Source organism: Pongo pygmaeus, chromosome 1 (assembly GCF_028885625.2).
Source record: "Pongo pygmaeus isolate AG05252 chromosome 1, NHGRI_mPonPyg2-v2.0_pri, whole genome shotgun sequence".
NCBI classification, from domain to species: Eukaryota; Metazoa; Chordata; class Mammalia; order Primates; family Hominidae; genus Pongo; species Pongo pygmaeus.
The window spans coordinates 144,238,468-144,262,345 of record NC_072373.2 but is presented as its reverse complement, the minus strand read 5'-3'; the positions used below and the strand labels follow the sequence as shown (position 1 = coordinate 144,262,345).

The 23,878-nt window shown below is 36.0% G+C and overlaps 1 protein-coding gene across 8 annotated transcripts in view; it reads right to left on the bottom strand.

Annotated features, from left to right (window-relative positions):
- COL24A1 (collagen type XXIV alpha 1 chain) overlaps nt 1-23,878 on the bottom strand; it is a 428,817-nt gene that overhangs the window by 109,907 nt on the left and 295,032 nt on the right. For all 8 annotated transcript variants that reach the window (XM_063653313.1, XM_054478067.2, XM_063653314.1 and 5 more), the window contains 4 exons: nt 22,110-22,163; nt 21,847-21,954; nt 2,697-2,750; nt 658-765 (listed from right to left, as the gene is read on the bottom strand). In XM_063653313.1, the coding sequence (XP_063509383.1) occupies nt 658-765; nt 2,697-2,750; nt 21,847-21,954; nt 22,110-22,163 (324 nt within the window). The remainder of the gene's footprint in view (nt 1-657; nt 766-2,696; nt 2,751-21,846; nt 21,955-22,109; nt 22,164-23,878) is intronic.

The window sequence follows — 23,878 nt, the reverse complement described above, 5'->3', positions numbered from 1 at the left end:
TAAGAAAGCTTATGAAACAGAAGACTCAATTAGATCATCTTTTAAATATTTTGCATCTCTTTCATGCTGTGACTTTCAGAACAGGTCTAAATACATTTGCAATATAATTTTGCTAACATATGAGTTCATAAGTATCATGCTATACTTGTTCCTAACATCATGCAAAGTTCCTGAGAAAGATTAAAGATAAAATTGGATGTTAGATTTATCACAATTGGTTAGAAAAATAATATCCAGATAAAGCAGGTTTGTTTCCAACCAGAGAAAGAAAATCCATTTCAAGTAAACCTAATTTTCAAAGCAATTTGTCAACCATGACAGCATAGTTTTATACAGATACTAAATCCCAATTTTAGGTGCTGGCCATATAAAATTTCCTAGTTTGGTTAGGAGTTATAATCTTATTTTTTAAAACCTCATTTCATATTTTATTTCCATTTTCATTTTTTTCTCTTTCCTTTTTCATGTCCAGAAACCACTAAGCCGTTTAAGTACTGTGGAATGCTTACAATTCTCCACATCCCATGGAGGTAGATTATTTTCAATGGAACTATTGCCTTCTCTGTAAAGCTAATCAAGGGATGAAACTTTAAGGGCATGGGTACATTTCTTTCCCATCCACAGTGACTCAGTTCTGGAAGCAAGTCAAATACTGACCACAGCACCTCTAGTTCCTCTGGCACCCTTAGGACCACTTTTCCCAATTTTTCCAGGAGGACCTCTGCTTCCAACTTCTCCTGTGGGTCCTATTTGTCCTTTATCACCCTGTGGATGACATTATTAAGAGAGAAAAGCAAGAAAAAAATTTATACTTAGATTAATTAACTATATCATATTCCTGAATCGCTCCTGAGGATTATCTGGTTAACAGTATTACAGATCACCACTAACAATAATAATATACCATCACTACATAAGTTATTTTAAAAATAAAAGTAATTTTGGAAAAAGATAAAAAAAATTTTTTGACCAAACAAGCAGGGGGCATCTGGTGCCCATGTTGAATCCAAATAACCGTTTTTTACTTTTGAATTTTGCTATATATGTATGTAAGTATGCATGTACGTATTGTTGCTATAACAAATCATAAGCTCTTTGGAAAATCTGTTTCTATAGGGAATTTCAATGCAACAAGGTCTGTTCAATACAAAAAGAGCTCCAGTGTGCAGTTCTGTACATTCAGGATCGTCACTCATTGGCTTGGAGTATGCCTTGAAAAATCTGTAACATTTTTACATCACTTTACATCTTTCAGAAAACTAATTATCTTCTGCTTTCTATTAGACACACTGACCTTTCTTTTTTGTTGTTGTTTTTTTTGAGACTGAGTCTCACTGTATCACCTAGGCTGGAATGCAGTGGCACGATCTCAGTTCACTGCAACCTCTGCCTCCCGGATTCAAGCGATTCTCCTGCCTCAGCCTCCCAAGTAGTTGGGATTACAGGCGCCCATCACCATGCCCAGTTAATTTTTGTAGTTTTAGTAGAGACAGGGTTTCACCATGTTGGCCAGGCTGGTTTCGATCTCCTGACTTCAAGCGATCCGCCCACCTCGGCCTCCCAAAGTGCTGAGATTACAGGTGTGAGCCACTGCGCCCGGCCAACAAACTGACCTTTCTTTAGCACCAAAATATAGCTGCTCTTAAACAACATTGTGTTATTCTTCATTTTCCTAAGTGAGAACCAACCTGTTCTATTATTGATAAACAAGAAGACACAAAGAAAAACTACTGTGAACACAGTTGGACAGGAAATTTTTGGGATTCATAACAGTTAAGAGGCTTTATTTTATTTTTCCAGGGGTGCAGGTTGTTATTATACAAAGACTTGCACTGTCTCACTACGAATGTTGATTTTAGACATAACACTATATATGAGGAAAGAAACTTCAATATTGGAATTATTTTTAATGGATAAGAATGGCAATTAAATGTTACCTCATTCATTTCTCTTCATTATTTATTACCCCTATCTATTGTCTAAAAATTCTGAGAAAGACTGATTAGGTATATATCAGCAGGAATGCTAGAATTGGATTCTGGAAATCAAAATATGGTGTGATTTGAAGTTAATTATAATAAATAATTCTAAACTGTCATAGTCCAATGGGAAAACCATTTCTATGTTTCATCAATATTTGAATAGATTATTGATTCCATATTTATATAAATATACATTTTCTTTACAATGTACTAAAATTTTATAAATACAACCAATTTTTTAGTAAAATATAAAGTAAGCAAATAAAAATATTCTTGATTTGTAGTTCTTCATATATGGAAAAAATAAAATCAACTTAAAAAAACACATTGACAACAAACAATTATAGTTACATTCTCTTCCCTCAAATACTTTACTAAAGTTGTCATTGAAAAGCACAAATGGTATAGTATTTTCCTTTTATCTTTCTTCTTGTCCATGGGCTACTAAAAGAATTTTTGGCAAACAAGAGAAAGAAGGAAAAGCCAAGATTTTTTACAAACTGCAAAATGGAAAATTTGCCTTCAAATAATCACGATAATAAGTACTCCTAACTGAAATTAAATATTAATTTATATAAATGTATCTTTTAAAGCAACATTTATAATTCTTTACTACTTTACTATCTAGTCCAAATTAAAAACATTACAGCAGTCTATGGAGCTCTGGGCACATCAGAAGAAAGAAAACCTGCATAAGAAGATGTAAAAAATTACCTTTTTTCCCGGACGACCTCTTTGCCCTGGAATTCCCGCAATTCCTTCAGGTCCCTAAAATATTCAATATAAAAAAGGAAATAAATGGTTAAAGAAAAGATGAGATGGAGTATTTGAATACTTCTATCAGATTATCACTGGATTGGATTGGACGAGAAGTAAAAATGAGGGTTAGTTTTCACATTATTAGGTTTGTATCATTTAAAAAGAGGTCACAATGACTTAGAGGTGCAGCTGTTATTAGCTATAAAGTTCACACGCACAAACTGGCCAAGAGAGTCTTAATTACACTGTTCATTATTCTAGGTGGATCATAGATTCAGTATACCCATTTTAATTAGAAAGAATGTAATTAAAGTTAACCCACGCCTTCTATGTCACAGGCTGTAAAACATGTTTAACAAAAATAAAAAAGTATAAACCCAAAGGCATCCATCTCAGCATTTCTATCAGCTACTGGGAGCTCAGAATCTTGTGGAAAGTACAGGACTTCTGCCTATCCAATGAAGTCTCCACACACATATAAAAGAAAGTACAGAGTATACAATGCATCTAGTACATGGTCAAGGAAAATTTCAATGTATCTAGTACGTGGTCAAGGAAAATCTCAAAATCTCACTGGAGTAGAAAGAGTTAAAGAGATATTTGTTGATCTGTGAAAAAAAAAAGAAGGAAATACAGAGAGAAAAAGGAGGTAATCATACAAAACTTAAAAATAATATTTTCATTTCAATTTGTCCTTTGTGTAGCTAAAAGCAGATTAAAAGTTTTCAATATACACTTTTTTTTTTTTAAGTAAAAGTGGGGCACCATATGAATTTTCAGGTAAACAATGGTTAGACTTAAGTGAGTTCCACAGTAAGCCAGGTTGCAAGTTCTAAAATGGCTAATAATTAATCACAACATTCCCTGCATTCGCTGGAAACGAAAATGGAAATCTCAAATTTGTGTCCCAAAAGCTTGGCAAATTGCAAAAATGATGTAGGCAAGAAATAACTTGTGGTTTACCACTGTGCTATGTAGGCTCTAGATAAATATTTGTTGAACGAATAAACAGATACCTAAGGAAATGACTCATACCCTATGCTCCTGAGCAAATGCTCTTCTAGCCTCAGAAAATCACTGAATTTAGAGGCCAAAGCTGTTGTGTTCTATTGCTGTAGTTATAGCTGCATCCAGAGGTAGAAATGGTAGTTGCACTAGCCTGAGGACTTCTTTGAAGTTAATGAGGCCTTTCAAAAAGAGGCTGATTAATCTTCACAGAGATTAAAGGTGTGAGCTTTTAAAAGTCAGACTGCTCCCATTTCATATTCTGGCTCTGGCACCTAACACCTATACGGCCATAGGTAGATTATTTAGTTTCTAAAGGCCTCAGATTCCTGTTAAATAAAAGAGGTATAAAAGAACCTCTTCAAAGACTAAGAGCAAATAAAAGAATGCATGTAAACTTTAGAAAGGACTAGACTTATGATGAAGAGCTCAAAATATGCTAGTCATTATTAACTTCTGCTGTTTATTAAAAGTGTATTACACAATATTTAAGTACATGTAAAGATGTTAAAACGTACAATGAAAGTCCATTTACCTACCATCTACTTTAAGAAATAGAACCAATATATGTGTATGTCTATGTGTGTCTGTGTATATATATATCTACATATATATATATACATATAATTGAAGCCCCCCATTAAACATATACTTATCCAAACTCATCACCCTTTTTCTCTACTCAGGTGCAATCATTGTCTTGAATTTTATTGTTCCTACACATTTCTTAATAATTTTACTCCATTTGTATCCCCAAGCAATATGTATTTTGTACCTTTAAAAATTTTTTAAAAAGCGGTATCATACTTTATGTGTTCTCCTGAAACTTCTTTTTAACACATTTTTGTTTTGAAATTACTGTGTCTTTAATTCATTTACTTAAAAAAATGCTACAGGATTCCATGTTATTATCAAACCACAACTTAAGTATTTTTCCCGTTGGTTAATGTTTTGGTGACTTTCTTTTGCTATTACAGACAATGCTGGAATAAACACCCTGTACTTGTCTCTATGTGCTCATGTCAAGAGTTTTTATAGGGTATGTACCCTGGAATTGAATTGCTGGGTTGTAGGATATATGCATCTTCAAGCATATCAGATATTGCCAAATTGTTCTCTGAAGCATTTTGCCAATTTACATCCTCAATGGCAATGTTTAAGAGTTCCACTTACTCCATATTTCCTATAATGCTTGATCATATGAGACTTAAAACGGGTGCAGAATGATGTTATCATTTCAATTTATGTTATTGGTTATTATGGAAAAATGAATAGCTACTCATAAAGTTATCGGACATCTATATCTCTATGTGAATTTCTGGTTCCTATCTTGTGCCCGTTATTCTACTGGGCTGTCTTATTGAGTTACATGTATATGTTTTTATATATACTTATATTTTTTTCATTCCATATATCACAAATCTCTTCTCCCAGCGTGTATCTTATTTTCTCACTTTGTTTATGATGACTTTGGACTAACACAAGTTTGCAATTTTAATGCAGTCAAAGTCATTAATATTTTCTTTCTGTTTCTTTTAGTGCTTTGTCTGAAGAAATCTTTACTGCTTCCCTTTTCCTTATAAGGTCATAAAATATTATCTTAAATGTTCTCCCAAGAGTTTTAAGATTTTAATTTTAACAGTTAAGCCTTTAATCAATTGGAATTTAATTTTGCAGGGTGTGTGTTTGTGTGTGTGCGCGCACATGCGCATTTGTGTGAGGGAGAGTTTTTTTTTTCATTTGGATAACCAATTGTACTGGTACCACTTATTAAATAGTTCATTTCCTTATAGATCTGTAGTGCATAATCAATTTATCAAAAATCAAGTTTCAAAATATACTTATATCTGATTCTACATTATCTTCAATTTCCATTGGTCTGTTTGTTTATTTGTGAATGAGTATGACACTAACTTAATTACTCTAGCTTCAATAATAAGTTATATCAGATAGGTCAGATTCTCTCTTCCACCTCCTCCACAACCATCCCACTTCTGCACAACTTATTCTTTAAAGTTGTCTTAATATTGACCCTTTGGTTTTCCACACAAATTTTAAAATCACTTTTTATCAATCAAGTTTTATTAAAAATCCCATTGGGATTTTGATTGAAATTGTATTAAGTGTATTGATTAATTTAGGAGAAGATTGATAATTTTATAATATTGAGTTTTCCTATCATGAATATAAAATACTTGTCCATTTATTTAGTTCTTTAATAAATGATTATAATTTCTTTAATTGTAAAAATTTTCCACACGATTTTTACAAATATTTTGTTTAGATGTATTGCTAGGTACTTAATTTTGTGGCTAATTATGTTGGAAATTGCATTTAAAAATATCTAACTGCTCATTGCTGGTGAAAAAGAATGGAACCTATTTTTGTATATTACTTTTATTTATTTATTTAGAGACATTGTCTTGCTATGTTGCCCAGGCGGGACTTGGACTCCTAGGATCAAGCAATCCACTCACCTCAGCCTCTCGAGTTACTGGAAGTACAGGCGCATGCCACAGTAACCACAGTATTATGCTTTATTTTTTTCTGCGTAACTTTTATTTTAGGTTCAAGGGGTACATGTGCAGGTTTGTTATGTGGGTAAATTATGTGTCACATGGATTTGGTGTACAGATAATTTTGACACCTAGGTAATCGGCATAATACCCAATAGGCAGTTTTTCGGTCCTCACCCTCCTCCCACCCTTCACTCTCAAGTAGGTTAATTAACAATTAACCTACTGATGTTAATTGTTCCTTTCTTTGTGTCCATGTGTACTCAAGGTTTAGTCCCAACTTAAGGAGAACATGTGGTATTTGGTTTTCTGTTCCCACATTAATTTGCTTAGGATAATGGCCTCCAGCTGCATCCATGTTGCTGTTAAGGACATGATCTTGTTCTTTTTCTATGGCTGCATAGGATTCCATGGTGTATACATACCACTTTTTTTAATCCAGTCCACTGTTGATGGAGATCTAGGTTGAGTCCATGTCTTTGCTATTATGAATGGTTCAGTGCTGAAGATAAATGTGCATGCATCTTTATGGTAGAACAGTTTATATTCCTTTGGGTATATAACCAGTAATGGGACTGCTGGGTTGAATGGTAGTTCTTTTAAAGTTCTTTGAGAAATCTCCAGACTATTTTCCACAGTGGCTGAGCTAATTTACATTCCCACTAGCAGTGTATAAGTGTTCACTTTTCTCTGCAACTTCACCAGCATCTGTTATTTTTTGACTTTTTAATAACAGCCATTCTGACTGGTATGAGATGGTATCTCATTGTGGTTTTGATTTGCATTTCCCTAATGATTAGCGACATTGAGCATTTTTTCATATACTTGATGGCCAAATGTATGTCTTTTTTTGAGAAGTGTATGTTCAAGTCCTTTACCCATTTTTAATGGGTTTGTTTTTTGCTTACTGATTTAAGTTCTTTATAGATTCTGGATATTAGACCTTTGTTGGATGCAAATATTTGCAAATATTGTCTCCTGTTCTTAGGTTGTCTGTTTACTCTTTTGACAGTTTCTTTTGCTGTGCAGAAACTCTTTAGTTTAATTAGGTTCATTTGTCAAGTTTTGTTTTTGATGCAATTGCTTTTGGAATCTTTGTCATGAAGTCTTTGCAAGGGCTGATGTCCAGAATAGTATTCCCTAAGTTCTCTTCTAAGGTTTTTATAGTTTTAGGTTTTACATTTAAGTATTTAATCCATCTTAAATTGATTTTTGCATGTGGTAAAAGGTAGGGGTCCAGCTTCAATCTTCTGCGTATAGCTAGCCAGTTATCCCAGCACCATCTACTGAATAGGGTAAACTTTCCCCATTGCTTGTTATTATCGGCTTTGTCAAAGATCAGATAGTTGTAGTTGTATGACTTTATTTCTGGGTTCTCTAACCTGTTTCATTGGTCTGTGTAACTGTTTTTGTAACAGTACAATGTTGTTTTAGTTACTGTAGCCTTGTAGTGTAGTTACTGTAGCCTTGTAGTGTAGTTTGAAGTCAGGTAGTGTGATGCCTCCAGCTCTATTCTTTTTGCTTAGGATTGCTTTGGCTATTTGGGCTCTTTTTTGGTTCCATAAGAATTTTAGAATGGCTTTTGCTAATGCTGTGAAAAATTTTCTTGGTAATCTGATAGGACTGGCATTGAGTCTTTAAATTGCTTTTGAGAAGTATGGCCATTTTACCAATATTGATTCTTCCTATCCATGAGCATAGAAGGTTTTTACATTTGTTTGTGTTGTCTCTGATTTCTTTCAGCAGTGTCTTGTAATTCTAATTGTAGAGATCTTTCACCTCCCTGGTTACTGTATTCCTAGGTTTTTTTTTTTTTTTGAGATGAAGTCTTGCTCTGTCACCAGGCTGGAGTGCAGTGGTGTGATCACAGCTCACTGCAACCTCACCTCCTGGGTTCAAGCGATTCTCCCGCCTCAGCCTCCTGAGTAGCTGGGACTACAGGTATGCACCACCACGCTCAGCTAATTTTTGTATTTTTAGTAGAGAAGGGGTTTCACCATGTTGGCCGGGATGGTCTTGATCTCTTGACCTCGTGATCCACCTGCCTCGGCCTCCCAAATATTCCTAGGTATTTTATTCTTTTTGTGGCTATTATGAGTGGCATTAAATTCTTGATTTGTTTCTCAGCTGGGATGTTATTGGTGTATAGAAATGCTATTAATTTTTGTACATTTATTTTGTATTCTGAAACTTTGCTGAAGTTGTTTATCAGATCTAGGAGCCTTTGAACAGAGACTATGGGGTTTTCTAGGTACAGAATCATATAATCTGCAAAAAGAGTTTGACTTCCTCTTTTCCTATTTGGATGCCTTTTATTTCTTTCTTTTGTCTGACTGCTCTGACTGAGAGTTCCAGTACTATATTAAGTAGGAGTGGTGAGAGTTCCATCTCTCAAGGGGAATGCTTCCAGCTTTTGCCTATTAGGTATAACGTTGGCTGTGGGTTTGTCATAGATGACAGTTATTATTTTGAGGTATGTACTTTCAATGTCAAGTTTGTTGAGGGTTAACATTAAGGCATGTTGAATTTTACTGAAAGCTTTTTCTGCACCTATTGAGATGATCGTGTGTTTTTTGTTTTTAGTTATATTTATGTGATGGATCACATTTATTGATTTACATATGTTGAACCAATCTTGCATCTCACGAATAAAGCCTACTTGATCATGATGGATTAGCTTTTTTGGTGTGCTGCTAAATTCAGTTTGCTAGTATTTTGTTATCGATTCTTGCATCTATGTTCAACAGGGATATTGACCTGAAGTCTTCTTTTGTTGTTGTTGTATATCAGAATGATGCTGGCCTCATGCAATGAATAAGGGAGGAATCCCTCCTATTCAATTTTTTGGAATGGTTTCAGTAGGATTGGTACCAGCTCTTCTTTATATCTCTGGTAGAATACGGCTGTCAATCTGGTCCTGGGCTTTTTCTGGTTGGTAGGTTTCAAAGTCACTGATTCAATTTCAGAACTCATTATTGGTCTGCTCAGGGTTTCAGTTTCTTCCTGGTTCAATCTTGGGAGGTTGTATGTTTCCAAGAATTTATGAATTTCTTCTAGGTTTTCTGGTTTGTGTGCAGAGAGGTGTTCATAATAGTCTCTGAGGGTTTTTTGTATTTCCGTGGTATTGATGGTAACATCCCCTTTGTCATTTCTGAATGTGTTTATTTGGATCATCTCCCTGTTTTTCTTTATTAGTCTAGCTAGTGGTCTATAAATCTTATTTATTCTTTCAATAAATGAAGTTTTGGTTTTGTTGACCTTTTGCATGTTTTATTCTCATCTCCATTTTGTTCAGTTCAGCTCTGATTTTGGTTATTTCAGCTTTTGGGTTTGTTTTGCTCCTGTTTTTCTAGTTCCTCTAGGTGTGATGTTGCTCTGTTAATTAGATATTTTTCTAACTTTTTAACGTAGGTAGGTATTTAGTGCTATAAACTTTCCTCTTAACACTGCTTTAACTGTATCCCAGAGATTCTTGTATGTTGTATCATTGTTTTCATTAGTTTCAAAGAATTTCTTGATTTCTGCTTTAATTTCATTGTTTACCCAAAAGTCTTTCAGGAGCAGACTGATTAATTTCCATTTAACGGTATGGTTTTGAGAAATCTGTATTCTAATGATTCCCTAATTATATCACCTGTTCTCACTCCATCACTGACCTTCTGATTACCCTACCTAATGATAGTTCTTTGCTTTTCTATTTGGTATCTTAAAGTTTACACGTCCAAAACCAAAGTCTCTAAATCCCTCCTCGTAACCCTAAACTGCTTTCCTCCTACTCTTCCCCATCTCCACTGTAATAAGGCAAAATTTGAAAATTAGTAAAATGGTTTTCTTTCTTGCCTCTTTGAATATGAGGACTTTGCCTGTTCAGCCTCAGGTGTCTGTATGCCCAAAGGCTGAATGCCTTAAAATAATATTTTCCTATTTTCCTTGTTTCCAACTTTTAACATTTCATGAGTTGAGTCTGGAGCACCTAGCACACAAAGCTGTCCTGTGATAGAGAAGACACTTTCCATGTATTACCATAAGGCTTTTACTAGATGATAGAAGGATGAGGATATGACATAGGGGAAGTAAAGAGATGCATAGAGATTTTGTTTGTCTGTTTGTTTTGGCTCCAGGAGAATGTGGGAAGGCAAAGGAGGAGAGAGAGACATATTTTCCCTTTTCTGAGTTTTGTCAGAGAGAGATCTTTGTTCCCAATTACTCATTTGGAATTTGAAAGGTATCTTCTGTAGATATCACCTGGTGGGTAGCCCTGTTAATATGGTTACTCAACAAAGTCAAAATGAGGAAGACCATATGGTTAAATTTTCCTGAGCTAGTCTTTGATTCCTATACGATGTAGATGGCAACTCAGAAACAGCTGGGAAGTTTGTGGCAGGGACGGGGTGATCACTACTCTAGGAACATATAGCTCTACAATAAAGGCTGAAGAGCAGGTTTCCTTCGCTAGTACTGAATGAGGACCACAGCAGACCTCAGAGACATCTATAGAAATTAGTGGGACCTGATGTGAGACCAGTTCAGCAAGGGAACCCTCTTAAAAAAAAAAAAAGACAAAGAAAAAAATGAAAATTACTAGATGTAAACATCATCAGCAGAAACCATCAGGGTAGGCAGTGAGGGAAGATTACCCTGTCCCAATTAGCACGAATAACACCTGCATCAATATCCAAGGCATCCTCATCCTTGCAATCACAAGACACACAGACTCAATGTTGGAAAGGAGTAAAAGAGAGAGGTCAAGGACTGATACACTTGAGAGACTAAGCATCTTTATAGTCTGAGCACCTGAAGAAACTACTACTTTATATGATTAGATTAAGTTGAAGCATTCAACTGAATCAGATTTTAAATTTTCTCTTTGCCTGCTGCCATCCCCATCCCCCACCCCACTGCATTCCACTAATCAGTAAGTAGGAGCTTGTGAGGAAAACCAGATGAGCCAGAAATGAAGAAGTTACATATTTGCACATCTGTAAGTACAAATTTGTTGCTCTGTTACACATTTAATGGCATGATTATCCACTCAGCTGCTCAGGCTAAAATCTAGGGCTTATTATTTATTACTTTATCCCATCTTCTCAACATCTAAACCAGGAGCAAGTTCAGTCAGCTATGCCTCTAAAATATGTCTTGAATCTGATCATTATTCACTATCACTGTATTTTCTCATTCCAACCCACCATCATTTTTCATCTAGACGACTGCCAAAGCTTTATAAGTGGTTTGGTCCACTTTTAACCCCATAGCTCACTTCTTCACAATAGCCCAAATAATCACTAACAATTTTAATCATACCCTTCTCCCTGTTCAAAATCTTCCAAATGACTGTCCATTGCAATGAGAATAATCACCAAACCTCTTATCATGGTCTGTAATTCCCTATGATCTGGCTCCTACCATTTCTCTGACATCATGTTTTCCAATTATTAACTATAATCCAGATACAGGGCTCTTTTTCATTTTTTTCTTTTCTTTTTTTAAAACCCCTTCTGCCTTAGGGCCTTTGCATTAGATATTCCCTCTATTTAGAAATCTCTTTTCCTCAGATAATCACATAGGTGGCTGTCTCTATGCTTAGGTGCCTGGCTCAATGCAGCCTCAGGTAGTACTTCTGTGACCACCCTACATAGGTAACCCCTTTACCTAGTCACTCCACATCCCAATAACATATTTTCTCCTTATTTTCTCCCTTCCTTCCTTCTTCCTTCCTTCCTTCCTTCCTTCCTTCCTTCCTTCCTTCTTCCCTCCCTCCCTCCTTCCCTTCCTTTCTTTCCTTCTTTCCCTTTCCTTCTTTTCTTTTCAGATGGTCTTGCTCTGTCACCTAGGCTGGAGTGCAGTGACATGATCATGGCTCACTGCAGCCCTGAACTTCCAGCAATCTCAAGCAGATCATCCCACCCCAAGTAGCTGGGACCACAGGTGTAAGCCACCACACCCAGCAAATTTTACAAAATTTTTGGTAGAGATGGGGGTTTCTTTATGTTGCCCAGGCTGGTCTTGAACTCCACAGCCCAAGTGGTCCTCCCGTCTCAGCCTCCCAAATGCTGGGATTATAGGCATGAATCACTGCACTCGATCTTTATTTCCTTCACAGCACTTATCACTACCGGAATTATCACTCATGCTGAAATTGTCTTCCCACACTAGAATATAAATTCCTATAAATTTCATGACAGCACGAACCTTGTTTGTTTTGTTCACTGCTGTAACATTAACATTCATAACTGTGCCTGGCTTAATAAATATTTAATGAATGAATAAATGAATGACAAAATGTATGCCCAAAATTGAAAATAATTAGCCCTAATCAGACAGTAAGGTAGTCTATTAGGTATTTACTTGTAAGAAAATAACATTTTAAAGAACATGCATTAAATGTTGAAAGTAAAACCAAGGTTTGTGAGTAAAAGGCAAAGTACAGTGAGAGATTTTCATAATATTTTTTAGCTTCTAGGGAACAGAACATATTAATCTATTAGGAATTTTTTGCACAGTAAACTTCTGCACATATTTAAAGAGCCCATTATATGTGAGAAAAGGGGTTGCGTTATTCTATATTGTATTTTCTTGTTATTACAATCAGAAAGGTCCCCGCTGGTTATTTGTTCAGTATTTTTCTCTTAAGGATATGTTGCTGTTATATATTTTTAGGAGGAAGTGTAAATTTCCACTGCTAGTAGGCTGGTTTATTTTAGTGCTTTTCCTGAAATGTGTAAGTAATATTTTGCTCCAAAATGTTGGCTTTTAAAAGTTAACATTGCCCACTGCAACCCATTTGTGTATCTAGAGGTTTGCAGGGCATACAGGAAAAATAGCAATTTTTTTTACAATGTGCATGTTAAAATGTATTTATTCAATAATTAAAGAAAGAAGAATGCTATTTTTTTGGTGTGTGCCTATAGTCCCAGCTATTTGGGAGGCTGAGGCAGGAGAATTCCTTGGGTCCAGGAGTTTAAGTCCAGCCTGGGCAACATAGCAAGACCGCATCTCTTTAAAAATGCTATTTGATACAACTTATATATGTCATTTATCTATGTCATGTTGATTGAGAATAGTCAGCTTGGTGTTGCTTACTAATAAAACAGAGGAACCAGTTGGGATTCCCTATTTTAGACTTTGTGAAAGTAGCTATTTTGTCTCAGAAGTATCACATCATATCTATTTTTTAAAACAGATTTATTGAGGAATAATTAACATTTACATATGTGATAGTCACATGATACTATATATTCACACATGATATGCACGTATCATGTATATGAATTATGTGCCCATTTAATGTGTACAATTAGATGATTTTTAGTATATTCATAGTTGTGTAACCATCACGAAAATCAATTTTAGAACATTTTTGTCACTCCCCCCAAAATCTCATTATCATAAGAAGTCACTCCCCATTTCTTTCCAACCCCTCTAGCCCTGGGCAACCACTAATCCACTTTCTGTATGTATAGATTTGCCTATTGAGGACATGTCATATAAAAGTACAATATGTGGGCCGGGAGCAGTGGCTCATGCCTGTAATCCCAGCAATTTGGGAGGCAGAGGCAGGCGGATCACGAGGTCAGGAGATTGAGACCAACCTGGCTAACACAGTGAAATCCCTCTACTAAAAATACAAAAAATTAGCTGGGCGTGGTGGTGGGCACCTGTAGTTCCAGCTACTCTGGAGGCTGAGGCAGGAGAATGGCGTGAACCTGGCAGGTGGAGCTTGCAGTGAGCCAAGATCATGCCACTGCACTCCAGCCTGGGCGACAGAGCAAGACTCTGTCTCAAAAACAAAAACAAACAAAAAACAATTCAATATGTGGTTTCTAGTGAATTGCTTCTTTCATTTAGCATGTTTTTGAGGTTAATCCATGCTATACCATGTAGTAGTACACCATTCCTTTTTATTGTCAAACAATATTTCACATGTTATTTATTAATTCATCAGGTGATGCCCATTTGGGTTGTTTCTACTTTTTGGCTCTTATGAATCATGTGCTGTGAAAATTCGTGTACAAGTTTTTGTTTAAATGCAATTGTCTTGGACATGTATACCTAGAAGTGGAATTGCTGGGTCATATGGTAAGTCCATGTTTAACATTTTGCAGAACTGCCAAACTGGTTTACAAAGAAACTGCAGATTTTATATCTCATCAGCAATGTATAAGGGTTCCAATTTCTCTATATCCTCATTAATACTAATCATCCTAATAGGTATGAAGTGGTATCTCATTGTGGTTTTGATGTACATTTTCCTGATATTTGTAATGATATTGAGCATCTTTTCATGCACTTATTAGCCATTTGTATATCTTCTTTGGAGATATTTAAGTCTGTCCATTTTTCATTTATGTTAATTATCTTATATTATCAGATTGTTAATATATTCTGGATACAAGTCCCTTATATATGATTTTCAAATATTTTCTCCTATTATGTGGGTTGATCTTTTACTTTCTTGATTGTGTCCTATGAACCAAAAATCTTTTAATTTTAATGAAGTCCAATTTATCTTAGAAGATGTACTCCTATGTTTTCTTTTAAGACTTTTACAGTTTTAGCTCTTACATTTAGGTCTATGACTCATTTTGAGTTCATTTTTTCTGTAGTATAAGGAAGGGTTCAACTTTATTCTTGTGCATGTGGTTATCCAGTTGTTCCAGCACTATTTGGTGAAAAGGCCATTCTTTCTCTCACTGAATTGTCTTGGCGTATGATGTGCTTTTCTAAATGAAATTTATTTTGTTCTTTTCCTGTAATTCGTTTCATTTCTTGAGATAGCCAATAACACTAACCACACTTTGAATAAAACCCAAATTTCTTATCATAGCTTAAAAAGTCCTTCATGATCTACTTCCTACCTATTTCTTCAAGCTCATCTCAAACAACTTTTCACTGTTTATTATGCTGCAGCTGTAATAGCCTTTTAGTTTTCTAAAAATACTTAGCTCATTCTCACCTCTATATCTCAGCCATTGCTGCTTCATCTATCTTGAAGGATCTTCCCACAGTTCTTTGCTTGATGGGTTCCTTTTTATTCTCCATGTCTCAATGTAGTTGTCCCCTATTCAGAGAAGCCTTCTCTCACTACCCTAGCTGATATATGTTCTCTATCTTTAACTAGTTGGCTTTTCTACCCATAATCAGTTATTCTCTTTCATTAGTATGTTTATTTCCATTATTGCATTATCACAATCTGCAGTGATCTTTTAATCTGTCAGTCTTCTTCATTAGATTATAACATTTGAGGATCAGGAAACTTGGTAGTCTTGTTCCCCACTGTATCCCTAATGTTTAGTAGAGTTCTTGGCCTATAGAAGGTACTCAAAAACTTCATGGAATTCACAAATGAACACAAATATTTTATAGAATCACAGTCTGTAAGGCTGAATAAAAGTTTAGAAAATCTAAGATAATGAATTTTTTTAAAGCCTTAGAACCTTTACTTCCAAAGAAAATCTATGTTAAAAATCTGTGTTAAAAAGACATACAACGACCATTCCTGACGGATACAGGAATAGAAAAAATGGGGCCCTGCTAACTTAGTATCCCTCCTGACACAACCATCTTGGGAAGTTCTGCATAGCTCCAACCCCTTTATTTTGTGTCATGTGTGAACATATAAATCAAAGAATGACCACTCAACAATGTACAGCTCTTTAGTGGGAGATCAGGGACACAGTAGTCAGTGCAGGGCTTGCTATTTGTGTGGCTTTATGATGAAACTGTTCAGAATAAACAAGCCTAACACCAGAGTCACAAAAACCATTCAGATGATAAAGATTTAGATAATCATTTACTCCATAATGCCACTTAATGCTGACCCTAAATTCTCAACTGATTGTTTCCAAGGAAACTATGTTAGAAACAAGAAACACTTCTGTGAAGAAAGCCATTGGTAGCTTGATGGGGATGGCATTGAATCTATAAATTACCTTGGGCAGTATGGCCATTTTCATGATATTGATGCTTCCTATTCATGAGCATGGAATGTTCTTCCATTTGTTTGTGTCTTCTTTTATTTCGTTGAGCAGTGATTTGTAGTTCTCCTTGAAGAAGTCCTTCACATCCCTTGTAAGTTGGATTCCTAGGTATTTTATTCTCTTTGAAGCAATTGTGAATGGGAGTTCACTCACGATTTAGCTCTCTGTTTGTCTGTTATTGGTACATAAGAATGCTTATGATTTTTGCACATTGATATTGTATCCTGAGACTTTGCTGAAGTTGCTTATCAGCTTAAGGAGATTTTGAGCTGAGACGATGGGGTTTTCTAAATATACAATCATGTCATCTGCAAACAGGGACAATTTGACTTCCTCTTTTCCTAATTGAATACCCTTTATTTCTTTCTCCTGCCTGATTGCCCTGGCCAGAACTTCCAACACTATGTTGAACAGGAGTGGTGAGAGAGGGTATCCTTGTCTTGTGCCAGTTTTCAAAGGGAATGCTAGACTTAAATGTTAGACCTAAAACCATAAAAACCCTAGAAGAAAACCTAGGCAATACCATTCAGGACATAGGCATGGGCAAGGACTTCATGTCTAAAACACAAAAAGCAATGGCAACAAAAGCCAAAATTGACAAATGGGATCTAATTAAACTAAAGAGCTTCTGCATAGCAGAAGAAACTACCATCAGAGTGAACAGGCAACTTACAGAATGGGAGAAAATTTTTGCAATCTACTCATCTGACAAAAGGCTAATATCCAGAGTCTACAAAGAACTCAAACAAACTTACAAGAAAAAAACAAACAACCCCATCAACAAGTGGGCAAAGGATATGAACAGACACTTCTCAAAAGAAGACATCTATGCAGCCAACAGACACATGAAAAAATGCTCATCATCACTGGCCATCAGAGAAATGCAAATCAAAACCATAATGAGATACCATCTCACACCAGTTAGAATGGCAATCATTAAAAAGTCAGGAAACAACAAGTGCTGGAGAGGAGGATGTAGAGAAATAGGAACACTTTTACACTGTTGGTGGGACTGTAAACTAGTTCAACAATTGTGGAAATCAGTGTGGCGATTCCTCAAGGATCTAGAACTAGAAATACCATTTGACCCAGCAATCCCATTACTGGGTATATACCTAAAGGATTATAAATCAAGCTGCTATAAAAACACATGCACACGTGGGTTTATTGCAGCACTATTCACAATAGCAAAGACTTGGAACCAACCCAAATGTCCATCAATGATAGACTGGATTAAGAAAATGTGGCACAAATACACCATGGAATATTATGCAGTCATAAAAAAGGAAGAGTTCATGTCCTTTGTTGGGACATGGATGAAGCTGGAAACCATCATTCTCAGCAAACTATCGCAAGGATAAAAAACCAAACACCGCATGTTCTCACTCATAGGTGGGAATTGAACAATGAGAACATTTGGACACAGGAAGGGGAACATCACACACTATCGTGGGATGGGGGAGGGGGGAGGGATAGCATTAGGAGATATATCTAATGTAAATGATGAGTTAATGGGTGCAGCACACCAACATGGCACATGTATACATATGCAACAAACCTGCACGTTGTGTACATGTACCCTAAAACTTAAAGTATATATATATATAAAAAAGACATTATAAACATTTGCTATAAAACAAGAAACAAGAAACACATATATCTTATCATTCTTTTCTAACTATTGATATTCTTCTCATCTTTATGACTTCACTTTTAAGATCTTATTTAAAAAACTTATTTGAGAAGGTCACTTTATTTCATTTTATCTTCCCTTAAGATATTTACCGCTACCTAGTATCATACCACCTTAAACAGATAGTAAAAACCACATTTCAATAAATCCAACCAAATTTTGTCCTAAACATATAAAACAGGACAATTTCATTTTAATACATCCAACTTTGGAGTTTATAGTTGCAAATCTGTTCAGATCTTAGATAACATAGTGGTAGATTTTTTAGCATAGATAACAGACCGTAAGTCAGGCAGATGTTTCTTTTCAGATGCTTCCCAATTCTTTTCTCATGCAGAGTTATGCATTTAGGCAACTGAACATTTTAGCACAAGAATCAAGCATAAAATATACAACTTTTTTTTTTTTTCTGTTTAAAGAAATCTAACTCCTGGATTTGGAATTCATTACTGATGCTTCCCTTGCTTTATTTTTCAATCCAGATCTCATTCCTCAATCTTCTAGGAAGTAAGGAGATCTTTTCTTTTCTTGAAACAAAAAAAGTTTTATTTCTTTCTCTCACTCTCTTTCTTATTTATTTTGTAGGAATCCAAGGTAGCATCTTTGTGACACTGTCTAAGGAAGAATTTTTAAAGTGCAAAAATAAATCCAGCATTAGGCTGTCTGATTAAGCAATAGTTCCTTGGATTGCAAAATTCTTTTGAAAAAATATGCCATGGTATTTTTATTGAGTTTATAAGCTGAAAGCCATTTAAAATTCCAAGCAGAACAACAAAAAGAATAAAAAAACACACATGTGGTGTTACTAAAAAAAGGCACCAAAGATGTGTACTAGGCACGATTTTTCCGGGAAAAATTATGAAGCAGATGAAATCTGTGTTTATCATTTTTCCATGCCTTGTTTTGAGTCCCTTTTCCTTCTCTGCTGTACTCGTCACCAGCTGTCATACTGTATCATTCCTCTTTGGGATTCCTTGCTGTGGTATTCTATGGTATATGTTTAGACTTTCCCTTTTCTTAATTCTGTTTTTTCCCTCTCTACAAACTCTTAGGATTCTGCCAGAGAACTATGCTAGTTGATTTTTTAAAAATACATACTAAAGTATGAATAACTGTTGGCGGTTTTTTAACCTAAAAACAAATTTGACAAGAATGATCAGGAAGATAATCACACTTTCTTGGCATTTGTTGCTTGGCTTCTCTGTGGGTCCAGACCTGACACTAATGGAAGAGGGATGAGTCCTCTAACAAAGATGAAAATTATTAGGAACTCTAGAAAGGAAAAATATGGGGCCAAAGCTGGTTAACCATGGGTAAGCAAGGCTTAGAGACACAAAGCCAGAAAATAAAGAAATTTTTTTAATGGCTGGGTGTAGCGGCTCATGCCTATAATCCCAGCACTTTGGGAGGCCAAAGTAGGGGGATCACTTGAGTTTAGGAGTTTGAGACCAGCCTGGCCAACATGGTGAAACCCCGTTTCTACTAAAAATACAAAAATTAGGTGGGCGTGGTGGTGGGTGCCTGTACTCCCAGCTACTTGGGAGGCTGAGGCAGGAGAATCGCTTGAACCTGGGAGGCAGAGGTTGCAGTGAGCCAAGATCGTGCCACTGCACTTCTGGGTGACAGAGTGAGACTCTGTCTAAAAGAAAAGATTCTTTATTAATAATTTCTTTAGTGATTATTCTTTAGTAAATAAATAAAGCAGTGCCATCTGCTATATTATCTTGTACAAATCTCTTAGCTTTTTCTAAGTTTTTTTCCCAGTTGTAAAATAGGGAATAATAACATCTATAGGTTATTGGGAGGATTCTATGACAGTATATAAGTGAAATTATATTGTTTAATGTTTGGACTAATGATGTTTAAGATAATTTTGGGGGCTGGGCGTGGAGGCTTACACTTGTAATCCCAGCACTTTGGAAGGCCGAGGCTGGTGGATCACTTGAGGTCAGGAGTTTGAGACCAGCCTGACCCACATGGTAAAACCCTGTCTCTACCAAAAATATAAAAATTAGCCTGGCATGGTGGTGCGTGCCTGTAGTCCCAGCTACTCTGGAGGCAGAGGTAAGAGAATCTCTTGAACCCGGGAGGTGGAGGTTGCAGTGAGCCTGGATCATGCCATTGCACTCCAGCCTGGGTGACAGAGTGAGACTCTATCTCATAAATAAATAAATAAATAAGATAATTTTTTGGGATTCCTAAGTACTTTGTATTTGCTGTGCTGGAACATCCATCACAGTTCTCCAGGTCTGAGGGCAGGACAGAGAAGAAATGGGTACTTACCACTACTGTAAAACTGAAAAGAAAAAAGTTGCCATTTGCCGGTGCTCAAAAATAATCTGATACTTCTGGTTTATCTTCATTCTTCAAATGTTATTTTGAAATATGCTATTATTTGGGGGTAGATGTGTTACAATATTATTTTAATTGCTGCTAAAGGAATTATAGTCATTGATAAAAATGAATGGTAAGACAGCTAGTTTGTGTTTCATTTATGATATTTGTTGTTTTCTTCCAGATAGAGCTTTCCTCTTAGTCCTGCAAACCTAATTGAGCTGATTGGGGCAGGGTCCATTCAATGATCTGCAGGTTAGAAACCAGAGGAAAAGAGAAGGACAGAAAAAAAAGCTGAAAATTATAAAACACTGTAAGCCACTACTTTGTCTTCCAGCCTGCCTGCATGATCACTTTACTCATAATTAGTTCCTCAGTCTTTACTGAGCCCCCATGTGGAAATACTGGAGCACAGAAGCACTGTGGTTTATGGGAAGGAGTAAAGACAGAGCATCTGGTTTGAAGAGCTATGTTTTCTCTTGTGGAAGAGACCCACATGCTTAAATGTTGCAATCTTTAAAAGGCAGAATAAAACTGCCAGAGTACAGAAGAAACAGAAACCATTTTCTGGTAGGGTCAAAAGGGATGACTCACAAGATAGGAGAATACCTCCAAAGGCATGAACATTTAGAGAAGTAAAGACAATAACTTTGAGGAGAACCCATGTTTAAAGATATGAGACAAGAAAAAGGGAACAGTAAAATGAAACAATAGAATGACCAGATAGGCTGTATCTGGAAGACTATAATAAATATAAACTAAGCATTTAAGTAAAAAAGATGCTATTTTCTCTCTCTCGATCTTTCTCTCTCTCTCTTTTTGAGATGGAGTCTCTCTCTGTCTCCCAGGCTGGAGTGCAGTGACACGATCTTGGCTCACTGTAACTTCTGCCTCCTGGGTTCAAGCGATTCTCCTGCCTCAGCCTCCCGAGTAGCTGGGATTACAAGCATGCACCATGGCGCCCAGCTAATTTTTGTATCTTTAGTGAAGGAGGGGTTTCACCATGTTGGCCAGGCTGGTCTCTAACTCCTGACCTCAGGTGATCCACCCACTTCGGCTTCCCAAAGTGCTAGGATTACAGGCCTGGCCATTCTTATTATTATTTATTCACATCTTCCACTTGTCTTGAGGTGAGAGAATTTGTTCAAAATGATGTTTAGAATTTCCCTTGAAGTAATAACAAAATTTAGGATCAGATCTGATAGCTCATATTATGCTTGCAAAGAATTTCTTGTTTCATCCTGGAGCTGCGATATTACTCTACAACAATAATGTCAGTTATAGGAATAAAGATCCAAAATATTTAATCAAACTAAGTTTGAGACAACATAAAACGTTCCTTTATAAATGCTTTATGACAGAAGTTACATGGCTTATGAAAAAAGTATCTTTCCTCTTTGGATCTTAGGAGGGCTGATAATCAGTCCTTGACTTTTCCTTCTCTCAAGCCACAGTTCCACATATACAATTACCCACTGGGTATATAATGAGGTCAGAGTGTGTGTAGGTGTGTGCATGTGTACACATACAGGCAGTGAATTCACTTAATATTTGAAAGAGAACCCAGCAGTACTTACCGGAAGGCCCATTTGGCCTAATCTACCCAAGGGCCCTATAATTCCTGGTAAGCCCATCTCTCCTTTTTCTCCAACCTCTCCAGGAAGTCCCCTTCCTCCTGGTACTCCCTGTAATACAATAAAAAAATTTTCTATAAAGGAATACAGTGAAATAATTATGCCAATAATAAACAGGTTTTTGTCACACAAAAACAATGATGTCTAATATTTTAAAGATTTTACAAAACATCTATTTTATATATAATGTTAAAAGTATAATTTACCTTTAACCCATCTTTTCCGTGGAGACCTTCTTCTCCAGGAGCTCCTGGTTCACCCTATTTTGTAGCAGAAGGGGTATGATTGATTTTTTTTTTGCTATATCATTTATCTTATTTTAATTTTAGCCCATAGCATATATGGAAAATAGCAAATTTGTGTTCACTTATTTCTACTACTTTATTTCTAAAGAGGATTTGACAGTAAAATGAGAATGATTTAATTTGCCTTGAATAGCTCTGAAGATGATTTCATGATTCAGAGTGTCATAAATTCAAATATAAGATGATCCCAGAATATTAATAAATTTTAGATAATTAAAGTAATATATATCCATTTGGTAGCTCTAGAATTTTATATAGCTAGACTTGTGTTTCTGAGTTCAAGAAATGTAAATACTGCATCTCATAAAGTTATAGTGCTTTGCTATATTGAATTTACATGGGTTAATAAAACTTGATTCAGTTATGACCACTCTACCAGATTTTTACAGTTTCCATATTTTCTCCCTTTCAGTAGAGAGGTAAAGATTAAGGATCTGCAACATACAAATTCAGGAAATACAGAGAACGCCACAAAGATACTCCTCGAGAAGAGCAACTCCAAGACACGTAATTGTCAGATTCACCAAGGTTGAAATGAAGGAAAAAATGTTAAGCACAGCCAGAGAGAAAGGTCGGGTTACCCACAAAGGGAAGCCCATCAGACTAAGAGCGGATCTCTTGGCAGAAACTCTACAAGCCAGAAGAGAGTGGGAGCCAACATTCAACATTCCTAAAGAAAAGAATTTTCAACCCAGAATTTCATATCCAGCCAAACTAAGTTTCATAAGTGAAGGAGAAATAAAATCCTTTACGGACAAACAAATGCTGAGAGATTTTGTCACCACCAGGCCTGCCCTACAAGAGCTCCTGAAGGAAGCACTAAACACGGAAAGGAACAACCAGGACCAGCAACTGCAAAAACATGCCAAATTGTAAAGACCATCAATGCTAGGAAGAAACTGCATCAACTAATGAGCAAAATAACCAGCTAAAATCATAATGACAGGATCATATTCACACACAACAATATTAACCTTAGATGTAAATGGGCTAAATGCTCCAACGAAAAGACACAGACTGGCAAATTGGATAACGAGTCAAGACCCATCAGTGTGCTGTATTCAGGACACCCATCTCACGTGCAGAGACACACATAGGCTCAAAATAAAGGGATGGAGGAAGATCTATCAAGCAAATGGAAAACAAAAAAAGGCAGGGGTTGCAATCCTAGTCACTGATAAAAAGACTTTAAACCAACAAAGATCAAAAGAGACAAAGAGGGCCATTACATAATGGTAAAGGGATCAATTCAACAAGAAGAGCTAACTATCCTAAATATACATGTACCCAATACAGGAGCACCCAGATTCATAAAGCAACTCCTTAGAGACCTAAAAAGAGACTTAGACTCCCACACAATAATAATGGGAGACTTTAACACCCCATTGTCAACATTAGACAGATCAATGAGACAGAAAGTTAAAAAGGATATCCAGGAATTGAACTCAGCTCTGCACCAAGCAGACCTAATAGACATCTACAGAACTCTCCACCCCAAATCAACAGAATATACATTTTTCTCAGCACCACATCGCACTTATTCCAAAATTGACCACATAGTTGGAAGTAAAGCACTCCTCAGCAAGTGTAAAAGAACAGAAATTATAACAAACTGTCTCTCAGACAACACTGCAATCAAACTAGAACTCAGGATTAAGAAACTCACTCAA